Source organism: Rhinopithecus bieti, unplaced genomic scaffold (assembly GCF_001698545.2).
Source record: "Rhinopithecus bieti isolate Rb0 unplaced genomic scaffold, ASM169854v2 scaffold_29388, whole genome shotgun sequence".
Classification (NCBI taxonomy): Eukaryota; Metazoa; Chordata; class Mammalia; order Primates; family Cercopithecidae; genus Rhinopithecus; species Rhinopithecus bieti.
Window position 1 is genome coordinate 1,996,596 of NW_016813389.1, and position 15,649 is coordinate 2,012,244.

The 15,649-nt window shown below is 47.2% G+C and overlaps 1 protein-coding gene across 1 annotated transcript in view; it reads right to left on the minus strand.

Annotated features, from left to right (window-relative positions):
- Positions 1-1,214: 1,214 nt before the first annotated feature.
- FNBP1 (formin binding protein 1) overlaps positions 1,215-15,649 on the minus strand; it is a 170,736-nt gene continuing 156,301 nt past the window's right edge. The window contains 5 exon segments of the mRNA XM_017848183.1: positions 1,215-1,956; positions 6,252-6,388; positions 6,701-6,822; positions 9,603-9,735; positions 14,078-14,187. Of these exon segments, the coding sequence (XP_017703672.1) occupies positions 1,778-1,956; positions 6,252-6,388; positions 6,701-6,822; positions 9,603-9,735; positions 14,078-14,187 (681 nt within the window). The 3' untranslated portion in view covers positions 1,215-1,777.

A 15,649-nucleotide genomic window follows, 5' to 3' on the forward strand; every position in this document is an offset into this window, starting at 1 on the left:
CTAGAGCCCGAATGTGCAGCTACTGCTTGGAAAATCAGTTTTAAATGGACTTGAGCTGATAAAATGAACCCACAAGGTAGAGGGAGGGGCTAATTTCCCACTTGAAAGTAGGAGGGACCCAAGGAAATCACTTTCACAATCAAATGAAAAGAGAATCTGAGCCAGCACCTTCATTCTGACCCATCTGTAGTGGGTTCTCTATGATCTCGAGTTGGATTCTTGAACTGGGCACAGTGAAATGCCTGGCAACCATCTACGCATGCGACCAATTTCACTATCTAACCTCCCACATCACTGCCAATTTAAAAATGCAAATTCTCATGTGGCCTAGATTCCTTTCGATGTGATGAGACATTTTATTTCGTTCTGGCTACAGTTAATTGTATAAAATGAGCCAGAAATTCTAAAATAATTTCCAGTAAATCCAAACTTTGCCAATGATTGAAAGCAAAACAAAACAAAACAAAACCAAAAGCAAACCCCCAAACTCTCTGAACAGCGATGTGCTGAGATCTGAGATCTGTGTCTGTGGGGAGAAGCATTTGCTGCCACACCACGTTTTATTTATTATATTGCCCACCTGGGCAAGCATGCATGCAGCTCTACTTATAAAACCAACAGAAACAGAACCAAGTGTGAGAGAAAATCACAAGGAGCTGACGTGTGGACATGCTCTGCTTTTAAGTAACTGCATCTAAACAGCACTAGCACATCTGATCAACTGTCAATTTGGGCTGGGCGCAGTGGCTCACGCCTGTAAGCCCAGCACTTTGGGAGGCAGAAGCAGGCAGATGACTTGAGGTCAGGAGTTTGAGACCAGCCTGGCCAACACAAGTGAACTTGTCTCTACTAAAAATACAAAAATTAGCCGGGCGTGGTGGTCCCCGCCTGTAATCCCAGCTACTCGGGAGGCTGAGGCAGGAGAATCGCTTGAACATGGGGGAGGCGGAGGTTGCAGTGAGCCACGGTACTCCAGCCTGGGCAACAGAGCCAGACCCTATCTCAAAACAACAACAACAACAACAAAAACACAAACACAACAACAAAAAAAACCTGTCAATTTGATGACATTTGGCAAATCAGCAATGCCATGTAAAAATCAACTGGTCAATTCGCCAAAAGTTTCCAGATTTCAGCTGGTTGTCTGGGATCATACAGATGTAACAGGATACTCGTGATGCTGACCATGTTTAAGTAAAAATAGACAGTTTTGATGCCAATATAAGAATCTTATTGACTCCTTTAGTCAAGGAGGAGGAGATGTTATTTTACTTGTGACTTCCTCCCAAGTGAATGAATATACAATTGAACAAACTAGCACAGTTCAGTTTATTAAGTTACAATCTGTAACCTCCTAATGTAGCTCAGTGTATGGTGGATACTAGATATAAACAAGAATAGGGAAGTCTTTGGCACCTGCAAGATGTGTGCCGGCTTTTAAATTCAGAAAGATTGATTAGAAGCTACAATGCAACTTTTTTTTTTTTTAATCTACAGATACCACCAAAAGAAGAAATGCTTATCAGATTTCGAATGACACAGCTGTAAATTGGCGGTTGGCAGCTTTCCACATTAAAATTTCATCAGTAAGTGAGACTTGATCACAGCCCAAACTAGACAAGACAATTCGGGTGCCTGGACCCTGAAGTCCACTGTGAGACTACAGGAACGTGCGCACCGTGGTGCTCGCCAGCCAGTCTCTTGAGGAACTGCCTGTAACAGTCACGGTTGTGGGGAGAAACAACTCCATTTTTTTAAACTTTTTTTTTTAATGGTATTAAATATAAGTCTTAGCACCTTTGGCATTTTTGTCCAAACAGACTTCGACATACGAAGTGGGGACATAACCTTCTTCATCTTCATTTCTCCGAATGCGGGTCCAGCCATCGCCTTTGTCTTCCTCGATGACATACAGTGTTTCTCCTTCAGCTACGGAGATCGTTCCTTCATTCTGACCTGGAAAAGCAACATCAGGGTATTTTAGATGTCTTGGCAAATGCAGGCAGAAAGCCAACAGTGGCCTTTGCAATGAAACAAGTGTCATCGAAGATGAAGTCCATGCAAAATTCACCCCACGTGGCCCTCCTCTGACGCACTGACCCCTCACCCACTGCCTCAAAACCGTCTCCTTCTGCACAGAAATGTCTGGGTTCTTACCTCTGTCTCTCTAGGGACCCTCTCTAAGTCCTCCAGGGGCCTCTTTCTCCTCCCTCCCAGAATGGCAAGTGTTTCCCCACCGGGGAAATCTTTGGTCCTCTTCTCTAGTCTTCTTCTGTCTCCCTTGGATCTCTCTCGGGGGAAAGGTACCCCCATGGCTCCAACTGCTTCTCTTTTGTCTGCTGGTTTTCTTGGGGGAGGGGTCGGGGGGATGGAGTCTCGCTCTTGTTGCCCAGGCCAGAGTGCTGTGGTGTGATCTCAGCTCACTGCAGCCTCTGCCTCCCCAGTTCAAGCAATGCTCCTGCCTCAGCCTCCCAAGCAGCTGAGACTATAGGTGCGCACCACACCCCGCTAACCTTTGTGTTTTTAGTAGAGACGGGGTTTCACCATGTTGGTCAGGCTGGTCTCAAACTCCTGACCTTAGGTGATCCACCTGCCTCAGTCTCCCAATTTTTTTGTTTTGAGACACAGTCTTGCTCTGTTGCCTAGGCTGGAGTGTGATGGTGCGATCTCTGTTCACTGCAACCTTTGCCTCCCGGGTTCAAGTGATCCTCCTGCCTCGGCCTCCCGAGTAGGTGAGATTACAGGCATGTGCCACCACGCCTGGCTAATTTTGTATTTTTAGTAGAGACAGGGTTTCACCATGTTGGTCAGGCTGGTCTCGAACTCCTGACCTCAGGTGATCTGCCCCCTCGGCCTCCCAAAGTGCTGGGATTACAGGCGTGAGCTGCCGCGCCCGGCCCAGCTGCTCCTCTTTAAACACTGTCCTCACAGATTGCTTCCATTCTGGTACTTTCTGTAGCCAAGATTCCACTTTTCCTACTGTCTGCAGCACACCGCCACCCAGACATGGCCCCAACACCTGAAACAACACAGACGAGCCTGGATTCACTGTTCTTCCTCCTAACTGTATCCTCCTCCTACTTCTCCACTTCCCCGGACCTCTCCATCCTCTCAGGAATGCAACTCTGGGAGCCATCTTGGCTTTCCTCTCCGTTTTATTCTGGCTTCTGATCAGCCCCGAATCTATGCAGTTTGTCAATGGCAGCATCTCTCTATCCATTCCTTGAACAAGGCCCCCAAGACCTTCTGCTAGGATCATTTCAAAGGCTGCCCACCAGCCCCCAGTTTTCTGCAAGGCAAAGAGTTTAGGGAGCTGTTAATAGGGCAGGGGAATGGAGGGGATGGTTGGAATATGAAGTAAAACTGGGAACATTTAAACTGGTACTTCTTTCTTATTTTGTCACAATGAACATATAGTCTATTAAAGGCTCTGAAAAGTTCTGTAGTAAAGAAATCTGTAAAACGTATTTATCCCAGGGCTTCCCAAACTTACTTGAGCTCTGATTGCTATTTTTTAAGATGTATTCATTATATTAAAATGCAACTTTTTCATAATTTTATTATTTTTTTTTAGAGAGACAGGGTTTCACTCTATTGCCTAGGCTGGAGTGCAGTGGTACGATCATAGCTCACTGTAGCCCTGAACTCCTGGCCTCAGCCTCCCAAAGTGCTGGGATTACAAGTGTGCTGCCACTGAGCCTGGCCTGATAGCTTCTTTCATGGCCTCCCTATTAGCGTTCCACAGGACATCATTTCAAGGTTCATCAGTTTAGAAACACTAAGCTAGTTTATCTTTTCTTTTCTTTCTTTCTTTCTTTCTTTTTTTTTTTTTGAGACAGAGTTGCCCTCTGTTGCCCACACTGAGGGCAGTGGCGCAATCTCGGCTCACTGCAACCACCGCCTCCTGGGTTTGAGCAATTCTCATGCATCAGCCTCCCGAGTAGCTGGGATTACAGGTACCTGCCACCATACCTGACTAATTTTTGTATTTTTAGTATAGATGGGGTTTCATCATGTTGGCCAGGCTGGTCTTGAACTCCTGACCTCAGGTGATCCGCTCACCTCAGCCTCCCAAAGTTCTAGGATTACAGGCGTGAGCCAATGCGCCCGGCCTAGGCCGGTCTTTCTAACCATCCTCCCTGTTTTCTAGTTGATCCTACACATCTGACAATGACTTTCCTAAGGTACAGCTATGACTGCATCAACACCCTGCTAGAGGCTGACCTTCAATAGCTCCTCAATGTTTGCTACATAAAATCCAGATGTTTCTCTAACCTCGCCCCCATTGGCACTTCCCACTGTTTAGTGCCACATTTCACTATTAGGACGTAAGACATCTAAGCTCCAGCCACACAATGCCCATTTTTGGCCACACTCCCCATGCCATGGCAAGTTCTCCAAACTTCCTTAAGGAAGTGACCTCATTCTCCCTTGTCCTCCCCATTCCTCTGTATCCCTCCTCTGGCAAACACTGCAAGCTGTCCGCTTTTATTTTTATTTTTATTTATTTATTTATTTTTGAGAGGGAGTCTCGCTCTGTCGCCCAGGCTGGAGTGCAGTGGCGCGATCTCGGCTTATTGCAAACTCCGCCTCCCGGGTTCACGCCATTCTCCTGCCTCAGCCTCCCGAGTAGCTGGGACTACAGGTGCCCGCCACCACGCCCAGTTAATTTTTTTTGTATTTTTAGTAGAGACGGGGTTTCACCCTGTTAGCCAGGATGGTCTCAATCTCCTGACTTTGTGATCCGCCCGCCTCGGCCTCCCAAAGTTCTGGGATTACAGGCTTGAGCCACTGCGCCCGGCCTATTTTTATTTTTTGAGAGGGATTCTCCTCTGTTGCCAGGCTGGAATGAAGTGGCGCAATCTCAACTCACTGCAACCTCTGACTCCTGGGTTCAAGTGATTCTCCTGCCTCAGCCTCCCGAGTAGCTGGAATTGCAGGCATGCACTACCATGCCCAGCTAATTTTTGTATTTTTAGTAGAGATGGGGTTTCACCATGTTGGCCAGGATGGTCTCGATCTCCTGACCTCATGATCCACCCGCCTCAGCCTCCCAAAGTACTGGGATTACAGGCGTGAGCCACTGTGCTCAGCCACTGCTCGCTCCTTAAGTGTGTCTGCCTGATCTCCCTCCAGGCAGGTGCCATATCATACGACCTGCATCTCCCCTCTTCACGGGCCTTTACAAGACAGGAGCGCTATAGATACTAAATATTAAATGAATGGATGAAATGATCATCTTCCATATCATCTGCTGCAGTGAAGCAAGAACCAAAAGTCAAAATATACAACCAAATAAAATAATAATCATACCATGAGTAGGATAAAAGCATAGTAGAGAAAGATCTGGAAGGCTGCTGCTGCTTTTTTTTTTTTTTTTTTGAGACAGAGTCTGGCTCTGTCCCCCAGGCTGGAGTACAGTGGTGCTATCGCAGCTCACTGCAAACTCTACCTCCTCGGTTCAAGTGATTCTCGTGCCTCAGCCTCCCAAGCAGCTGGGATTACAGGCGCATGGCACCACGCCTGGCTAGTTTTTGTATTTTTAGTAGAGATGGGATTTCACCATGTTGGCCAGGCTGGTCCTGAACTCCTGGCCTCAAGTGATCTGCCTTCCTCAACCTCCCAAAGTTCTAGGATTACAGGTGTGAGCCACCGCACCCAGCCAGATCTGGAAGGCTTCTAAAGAAGGTTCTGGTCACAGAAAGAGAAGAGTGTGACTAGGCACAGTGGCTCACACCTGTGATCACAGCACTTTGGGAGGCTAAGGCGGGAATACTGCTTGAATCCAGGAGTTCAACACCAGCCTGGGCAACATAGTAAGACCCTGTCTCTACTGAAAAGTACAAAAAGTACAAAAGTACAAAAATGAGCTGGACATGGTGGTGCTTGCCTGTAGTCCCAGCTACTCGGGAGGCTGAGGTCGGAGGATCACTTGAGCCCAGGAGGTCAAGGCTGCAGTGAGCCATGATTGCACCACTGCACTCTCTAGCTTGGGCAAGAGAGTGAGACCCTATATCAAAAAAAGAAAAGAAAGAAAGAGAGAAAGAGAGAGAGAGAGAGAGAGAGAAAGAAGGAAGGAAGGAATGAAGGAAGGAAGGAGGGAGGGAGGGAGGGAGGGAAGAAAGGAAGAAAGGAAGGAGGGAGGGAGGGAAGGAGGAGGGAGAGAGGGAGGGAGGGAGGGGTGAAAGAAGAGTGACTCAGCTATTATGGGTTTTAAAAGGCAGGGGAATCCAGCGGACACGAAATGTCACCTTCAAATGTGTAGAGAGCTTTGCATGTCCCTATGGCAGGGAGGGGCTCCTCATCATCAAACTCGTCGTCAAAATCCGTGGCCAGCACCTTCACCTCACTCTCCTGACTCTGCTCCTCTGTGTAACTGCCATCTGGGCTGCTCAAGAAAGGAAAACACAAAACAACTAAAGCGACTGACCCCAGGGAGGACTCAGGTTGAGTCCCTGTGACTGGAGAGCGCTTGCAACCCCCGCCCCTCAGCGAGTGCTGCAACTGAGACTACGGTAAATCATCCGCAGGCTCAGATCCCACACCCCATGTGGCAATGGGGAAAAGTGACAGGTCAATTGTAACAGACATTTTGGCATTGAACAAGTGCCTTATGCTCATTCCAGATTCCGAAATTTAGAAATAAATACAAAGCCAACAGGGTCCCTTGCCAGAGGCAGGCGCTGTGCAGATACTGTACCTCTCGCGGTCCTGGGCGCAGTTGTTGACCGTGGGTGGGTTCTGGCTGTCGTACAGTCCGCTCTGCCGGCGCGCCTGCTCGCTGCGTGCTGGGAGCCGGCCTTCAACCTCAGCCAGCCAGGCCTGGAGACAAAAGCAATGAGAGACTCCGACCTAAGGCCATCTGAGGGCCAGCCCAGAACGTCCTAAGGTCCCAAACTCAGGGGCCGCTCTTGGCCATTTAACCCAATGTGAGAAAGTCCGCACCGGGCAGAATGGCCACATTTTCTGCATTCGACTGTTTAAATGTACTGAAGGGCGGTTGCTTCCATTTCACTCAAAGTTGGAGACATAGAAACAAAGTCATATTTATGTGGTTGCCCACGACGAGGCACAAAGCACACTGGACTACACTATCCCCTTGGGCTTTTAAGCAGCAGTGCAATCTTGGATAAGTCACTTCTAGTTTCCTTCTGACCATGAGGTCACCATGCGATACCCGAGGGCACAGCCATGCTTAAGCAGTGACTCAGTCTGAAAGTCACACTTCCCATTTTTTAGGAATGTAACTTTTTTTTTTTGATAGAAATGAAACTTGTACTTAAAAATTAAAGTAGATAAAATGATCTTCAGCAACATATGAAACAGTATAAAGAAGTCAAAGGAATAAAAATGATCAGAAGGCTGGGCACGGTGGCTCACGCCTGTAATCTCAGCACTTTGGGAGGCTGAGGCAGGTGAATCACTTGAGGTCAGGAGTTTGAGACCAGCCTGGCCAACCAGGTGAAACCCTGTCTCTACTACAAATACAAAAATTAGCTGGGTGTGGTGGCGCGTGCCTGTAGTCCCAGCTACTAGGGAAGCTGAGGCACGAGAATCACTGGAACTCAGGAGGTAGAGGGTACAGTGAACTGAGATTGCACCACTGCACTCCAGCTTGGGTGACAGAGCGAGACTCTGTCTCAAAAAAAAAAAAAAAAAAATCAGAAAAGGACTATTCTAAGTTCTAAATGGTCAAATGAACATTACTGATGGATTCTGAAAACAATGAAAAAAGCTGGCCGGGCGCGGTGGCTCATGCCTGTAATCCCAGCACTTTGGGAAGCCAAGGCGGGTGGATCATCTGAGGTCAGGAGTTCAAGACCAGCCTGGCCAACATGGCAAAAACCCTGTCTCTACTAAAAATACAAAAATTAGCCGGGCATGGTGGTGCACACCTGTAGTCCCAGCCACTCAGGAGGCTGAGGCAGGAGAATCACTTGAACCTGGGAAATGTAGGTCACAGTGAGCTGAGATCATGCTACTACACTCCAGCCTGGGCAACAGGGCGAGACTTCATCTCAAAAAACAGAATGAAGGCCAGGCGTGGTGGCTCAAGCCTGTAATCCCAGCACTTTGGGAGGCCGAGACGGGCGGATCATGAAGTCAGGAGATCGAGACCATCCTGGCTAACAAGGTGAAACCCCGTCTCTACTAAAAAATACAAAAAACTAGCCGGGCGAGGTGGCAGGCGCCTGTAGTCCCAGCTACTTGGGAGGCTGAGGCAGGAGAATGCAGTAAACCTGGGAGGCGGAGCTTGCAGTGAGCTGAGATCCGGCCACTGCACTCCAGCCTGGGCGACAGAGCAAGACTCCGTTTCAAAAAAAAAAACAAAAAAACAAAAAAAGAAACAGAATGAAAAAAGCCATAGTTAACCTTTCATTGCTGAAAACAATCTATTCTGATTGGTAGAATCAGTTGCTAATGTATTTTTCCATGCTCTGTAGTTTGTTTTTTTTTTCTTTTTTTTTTTGAGACGGAGTCTGGCTCTGTCTCCCAGGCTGGAGTGCAGTGGCCGTATCTCAGCTCACTGCCAGCTCCGCCTCCCGGGTTTATACCATTCTTCTGCCTCAGCCTCCCGAGTAGCTGGGACTACAGGCGCCCGCCACCTCGCCTGGCTAGTTTTTTGTATTTTTTAGTAGAGACGGGGTTTCACCGTGTTAGCCAGGATGGTCTCGATCTCCTGACCTCGTGATCCGCCCGTCTCGGCCTCCCAAAGTGCTGGGATTACAGGCTTGAGCCACCGCGCCCGGCCCACTGTAGTCTTTAAATGTGGTGTAGAGAGTGGGTTCAAGAGGCTTTTGTTGACAGCTTTTGAGTGCTCCTCCCCCTCCCTCCTTTATTATTTATGTTTCCTGCTTGTTTCTCATTTGTGCTTCCTGCTGGCTCTCACACACACCCTCTCCGTAATGGGCCCGCTGAAAGAACAATTGTATATTTCAGGGGATTTTTTTCCATTGCTCTTTTGATTCACTGGGGTAATGGATCACTCTATACTCCCAATTTTATTACCATGAGATGAAGCAGAATAACTTAAAGTACAACAAATACTGGCCGGGCACAGTGGCTCACAGCTGTAATCCCAGCACTTTGAGAGGCTAAGGTGGGAGGATGGCTTAAGGCCAGGAGTTCAAGACCAGTCTGTGCAACAGAGCAAGACCCCGACTCTAAAACAAATAAAAAATTAAAAAATAAAACTTAGCCAGGTATGGTGACATGTGTAATCTCAGCTCCTCAGAGGCTGAGCCAAGGAGGTCAAGGCTACAGTGAGCTATAATCATGCCACTGTACCCCAGCCTGGGCAACAGAGCAAAATCCTATCTCTAAAATTAAAAAAACAAACAACCCTGCCAACCCCCCACTGTATACAAATACAACTTTAAACACTGTCAGGTTTTACAGACACGATTAAGATAGGCTGTGATGAGAAGCAGAATGTTCAATGGCGAAGCTGTATTTTTCCTTTGACCGTAACTCATGAAACAGCCAGCTGTTCCCACTGTGTCCCTCCCAGCGAGAGGACCGTCAGGGCCCCAAGCCATTCTACACCGAAGAACAACTATTCTTCGTTTCCAACAAAGCTTTCCACAACAGAAGTTTCATACCTCAAATTTCTGGGTCTCTAGTCGCAGTTTCTCTATATTTTGGCTGACTTCTGCTAATTTGTGATCCAAACTGGCTGGGTCTCCCATCTGAGGATTCTTTAGGTAGACATCTTTCATTTTTGTTATGGCATCTCTGAAAGAAAGAATGAGTAGAAAACTGTAAAGGTTATTCTTTTTTTTTTTTTTTTTGAGACGGAGTTTCACTCTTGTCACCCAGGCTGGAGTGCAATGGTGTGCTCTCGGCTCACTGCAACCTTCACCTCCGGAGCTGAAGCAATTCTGCTGCCTCAGCCTCCGGAATAGCTGGGACTACAGGTGCATGCCACCACGCCCACCTGATTTTTGTAGTTTTAGTAGAGATGGGGTTTTGCCACATTGGCCAGGCTGGTCTTGAACTCCTGACCTCAGGTGATCTGCCCGCCTCAGCCTCCTGAAGTGCTGGGATTACAGGCGTGAGCTACTGCGCCCGGCAAAGGTTACTCTTATCAGCCAATATTCTACCACTTGGAAAACTATATGAATGGAAACGTGGGAAGATTAGAGTATGGATTATAAGGGACTATTGGGCCAGCTTCCATTCTGGAAATTCTCTATAGGAATTCTGCTACTAAGGGCTATAAATACAGAAGCTGATTTTTTTTTTTTTTTGAGATGGGGTCTCGCTCTGTCGCCCAGGCTGGAGTGCAGTGGCCGGATCTCAGCTCACTGCAAGCTCCGCCTCCCAGGTTTACGCCATTCTCCTGCCTCAGCCTCCCGAGTAGCTGGGACTACAGGCGCCCACCACCTCGCCCGGCTAGCTTTTTTTATCTTTTAGTAGAAACGGGGTTTCACCATGTTAGCCAGGATGGTCTCGATCTCCTGACCTCGTGATCCGCCCGTCTCGGCCTCCCAAAGTGCTGGGATTACAGGCTTGAGCCACCGCGCCCGACCAGAAGCTGATTTTTAAATTTCAGTTCCCTTCTCTGAATGGTTATCTCCTTATTGTCCCCAGTAAATGAGACGCACAAATTAATCCTGTTCTTCCCTTTGCCACATACACACAAAAAAGAAAAACAAAACCCAATAATTTTAAAATTTTATTTATTTATTTTGAGACCAGGCTATGAGACTGGCTAATTTTGTATTTTGGTAGAGACTGTGTTTTGTCATGTTGCCCAGGCTGGGATTGAACTCCTGGCCTCAAGCAATCCACCTGCCTTGGCCTCCCAAAGTGCTGGCATTACAGGCGTGAGCCACCGAATCTGGTTTCAAAATCCAAGTATTTCCAACATGGTAAAACCCCGTCTCTACTAAAAATACAAAAATTAGCCAGGAGTGGTGGCATGTCCCCTTAATCCCAGCTACTTGGGAGGCTGAGGCAGGAGAATCACTTGAACCCAGGAGGTGGAGGCTGCAGTGAGCCGAGATCACGCCACTGCACTCCAGCCTGGGCAACAGAGCAAGACTCCATCTCAAAAAACAAACAAACAAAAAAACCCCCAAGTATTTCTACGTGTGCATTCTTCACACAAACCAAAGCTACAGCTGGCATCCTGGGTCTCACAGGCTGCAATGTGCTTACCTGATGAAGCAGCACAGTTAATTGCTTTGGAAATGTTCACACACACCCATTTCCACTGTTAAGAAACTGAATCCATAGTTGGTATCCACGACAGGTAAGCAACACAGCCTTACGGCTACACACTGTGGATCCCACATCCTTCCTGAAATCCTGTTTGGAAGCAGCCCATGGTAGCCTGGGTAGGCATCCCTAGAGAAGTTGGGGGTAGGTTTGGGTTGAAGATCAAAGAGCTCTACTAATTTTACCCTTGTTTCTGGGCACTTTTGGTAGGCAAATGACTACCAGGGGAGAGCAAATGACTGCCAGGGTGAAGGAGCCAACTTTGATGAGTGTCGGCAAAAGAAAATCCAAAGCAGGCCATACAATACGACACGAGGCCGACAGACAAACCAAAAGATACACTCTGAGTCATGAGAAATCGTTTAACTAAAAATACAGAAATCACAGGAAGAGAGCTTCCACAAGTCCTCACCACCCTCCACCTAAGAGGCTCAGACCCACCTGGACTTCCAGCCGCCTTATCTTGTTTCTTTCCTCTCTTCCTTCCTATCTTCCTTACTTCCTTCCCGCCTTCTTCCCCACATCATGCATCATTCATTATTATTATGCTTATTGTTCACTCTCTCCTCCTGTTACAATGGAAGCTCTTGGAGGAAGCTCTATGAGCTCAAGTTACGCTGTTAACTTGATGGATCCTGAGCGTCAAGGCCTCCCCTGGCATGGAGTAGATGCTCGATGAATATTTGTTAAATAAATATATATTTAAATAAGCGAACATTTAAAAATAATGTTCATAAATAATTTTAAATAAACATTTAAAAATAATGTTACATGTTTGTTCTTAAAAATGTTTAAACATTTATTTATTTAACAAATAACAAACATTACAAGCCAAGTGTAATGTGGTCCATCCTTATCATGTCCTTTCCAAAACCCCTCTCTTGAGTTTACGGCTCACCCCTCCCGCTGCCTCCCTATTTCTCAGCAAAAGTCCTCAACAGAATTGTCTATATCCATTATCTTCAGGTCCTCTCCTCCCAGTCTTTCCTAATCAATCTCTCCACACGTTTATCAACTTTATTGATCTTTTTAAGGAACCAACTTTTGGATCTGTTGAATTGTATATTTTATTTATTTTTTATTATTTTTGAGATACAGTGTCACTCTGTCGCCCAGGCTGGAGTGCAGTAGCACGATCTCGGCTCACTGCACCCTCTGCCTCCTGGGTTCAAGCGATTCTCCTGCCTCAGCCTCCTGAGTAGCTGGGATTACAGGTGCCCCATCACGCCCAGCTAATTTTTGCATTTTTAATAGAGACAGGGTTTTGGCATGTTGGCCAGGCTGGTCTTGAACTCCTGAGCTCAGATGATCCACCCACCTCAGTCTCTCAAAGTGCTGGGATTCCAGGTGTGAGCCACCATGCCCAGCTGCTTCTATTTCCTTTGGGCTTAATTTGCTGTTCTTTCTCTAGCTTCTTGAGATAGATCCTAAGTGAGGATCTAAGTGAGCTAAGGCTCACTGAATTTTTTTTTTTTTTTTTTTTGAGACAGAGTCTCGCTCTGTCGCCCAGGCTGGAGTGCAGTGGCTGGATCTCAGCTCACTGCAAGCTCTGCCTCCCGGGTTTACGCCATTCTCCTGCCTCAGCCTCCCGAGTAGCTGGGACTACAGGCGCCCGCCACCTCACCCGGCTAGTTTTTTGTATTTTTTTAGTAGAGACGGGGTTTCAACGTGTTAGCCAGGATGGTCTCGATCTCCTGACCTCGTGATCCGCCCGTCTTGGCCTCCCAAAGTGCTGGGATTACAGGCTTGAGCCACCGCGCCCGGCCGGCTCACTGATTTTTACCTCTCTGTTTTTCATATGCATTCAGAGCAATAAATCTCTTTATAAGCATGACTTTAATGACATCCCACAAACTATATATAGAATGTATGTTAAAGTTTAATTCTATTTCATATACTTTCTAATATCTACTATGATTTTTTGTTTAGTTTGTGGCTTATTTAAAGGCATATTTCTTTTTTTTTTTGAAACGGAGTTTTGCTCTTGTTGCCCAGGCTGGAATACAGTGGCACGATCTTGGCTCACCACAACCTCCGCCTCTTGGGTTCAAACGACTCTCCTGCCTCATCCTCCTAAGTAGCTGGAATTACAGACATGCACCACCATGCCCAGCTAATTTTGTATTTTTAGTAGAGATGGGGTTTCTCCATGTTGCCCAGGCTGGTCTCTTTTTTTTTTTTTTTCTGAGATAGGGTCTCACTCTGTTGTCCAGGCTGGAGTGGAGTGGCATGATCACGGCTTACTGCAGCCAGGACCTCCTGGGCTCAGGTGTTCCTCCCACTTCAGCCTCCTAAATAGCTGGGACAACAGGTGCACACCATCGTGCCTGGCTAGTTTTTTTCTTTTTTTGTTTTTTAGGGGTTTTGCTATGTTGCCTGGGCTGTTCTTGAACTCCAGGGCTCAAGCGATCTTCCTGCCACAGCCTCCCAAAGTGCTGGGATTACAGGCGTGAGCCACCACGCCCAGACTGAATTTGAATTTCTTTTCTTTTAATTTTTATTTTATTTTAAATTATTTTTTATTTTTATTCTTTTGAGACAGAGTCTTGCTCTGTTGCCCAGGCTGGAGTGCAATGGCATGATCTTGGCTCAATGCAAACTCTGCCTCCCGGGTTCAAGCGATTCTTCTCCCTCAGCCTCCTGAGTAACTGGAACTACAGACACACGCCACCACACCCGACTAGTTTTTATATTTTTAGTAGAGACGGGATTTTGCCATGTTGGCTAGGCTGGTCTTGAACTCCTGACCTCAGGTGATCCACCCACCTTAGCCTCCCAAAGTGCTGGGATTACAGGTTGTGAGCCACTGCGCCCAGCCTTGAATTTCTTAATAAGTCATATTGATGCACTATACCTTTGATCCATCTCCTTTTGAATTTCTTTATTTAACTCATCGACTTTCTGCTGCAGCTTTTTCCTTCTTTGTTCAGGTGGGAGGTTGCTGAAATCCTCCGGTGTTGCACCCTGCAGACACAAATATAAATGAGAAACCAGAAAGCCCCAGACTTTCCTTGAAAGAAGGCTTGTAAGCAAAGTCTGCAGCCATGGGGGTTGCAGACGTCTGCATGTGGCTTCATGAAACAGATTAAGCTCTTTCCCACTACACCCAGCCGAGATGCAAAAATCAATGCATGCAAACCGCGCAAGTCCCATAAACTACTCCCAGTTCCACGGATACTGGCCAGAACGCCCCAGAAAAAGCAGTGAGCAACACTACAGGAAAGGAGAGGAAGAGATACTTCTGACTCTAGGGAGAATCCATGAAAAACACATTTTGAGATAGTCTTCTTCATTTTCCTACCAAGTGTTACCATCAGTGTCAGTGGCAACACTGAAGTGTTAATGAAATTTATGTTTCCGTAATATAAACCCCACCGACCACTGCACGCCTAGCTGCCGCCTTTTCCCTAGCGTGAGTATTCCTGCCAGTCTCTTCACACAGGCTGAGGCCAAAAGTCTCCATCCCTGTAAAGTGACAGATGGGACATCACATTCCTCAGAGAGTGTGGATGAAAAAGAACATAAAAAAAAAAATCTCTCTTCCCCGCACCCCATGCACGCTTCCCTCTGCTGCCTCTGAACTTTTTTTTTTCCTTGAGACGGAGTCTCACTCTGTTGCCCAGGCTGGAGTGCAGTGGCGCGATCTCAGCTCACTGCAACCTCTGCCACCCAGGTTCAAGTGATTCTGCCTCAGCCTCCTGGGTAGCTGGGACTACAGGCACGCGCCACCATGCCTGGCTAATTTTCCAGTCTCTAACTCTTGACTTCAGGTGATCCGCCCACCTTGGCCTCCCAGAGTGCTGGGATTACAGACGAGTTGCCGCGCCCAGAATAGTGACTGCCTTTAGGCACCTTTAGGAAGCCTCTCAGAGTTCAGAGAGAATGCCCTCCCTGACCTCAAAATCAATTTTCCACAGTGTACGAAACTCATCTCCATGGCTTTTAATCTGTCGGAAGAACTGTACTTTGATATCGTGATTCCTTTTTCAAAAGCAACTGCTCTCTTTACTCTGTGCGTGTGCTTTAAGGAGAAAGTATCAACAGTTTCAGGCTTTGACATATGCTTACTCGTTAGAAAGCTATGGCTACACTGTACTTTTACTTAAGCAAGGCTATGTTCATAAAGAGAGATAAATTTTGTGCTGGGCGCGGTATGCCTGTAATCCCAGCACTTTGAGAGGTGAGGTGGGTGGATCACGTGGTCAGGAGTTTGAGACCAGCCTGGCCAACAAAGTGAAACCCCGTCTCTACTAAAAATGCAAAAAATTAGCTGGGCGTGGTGGTGGGTGCCTATAATCCCAGCTACTTGGGAGGCTGAGGCAGGAGAATCGTTTGAACTCGGGAGGCAGAGGTTGCAGCGAGCCGAGATCACGCCACTGCACTCCAGCCCGGGCAACAATGCGAGACTCCATCTCAAAAAAACAAA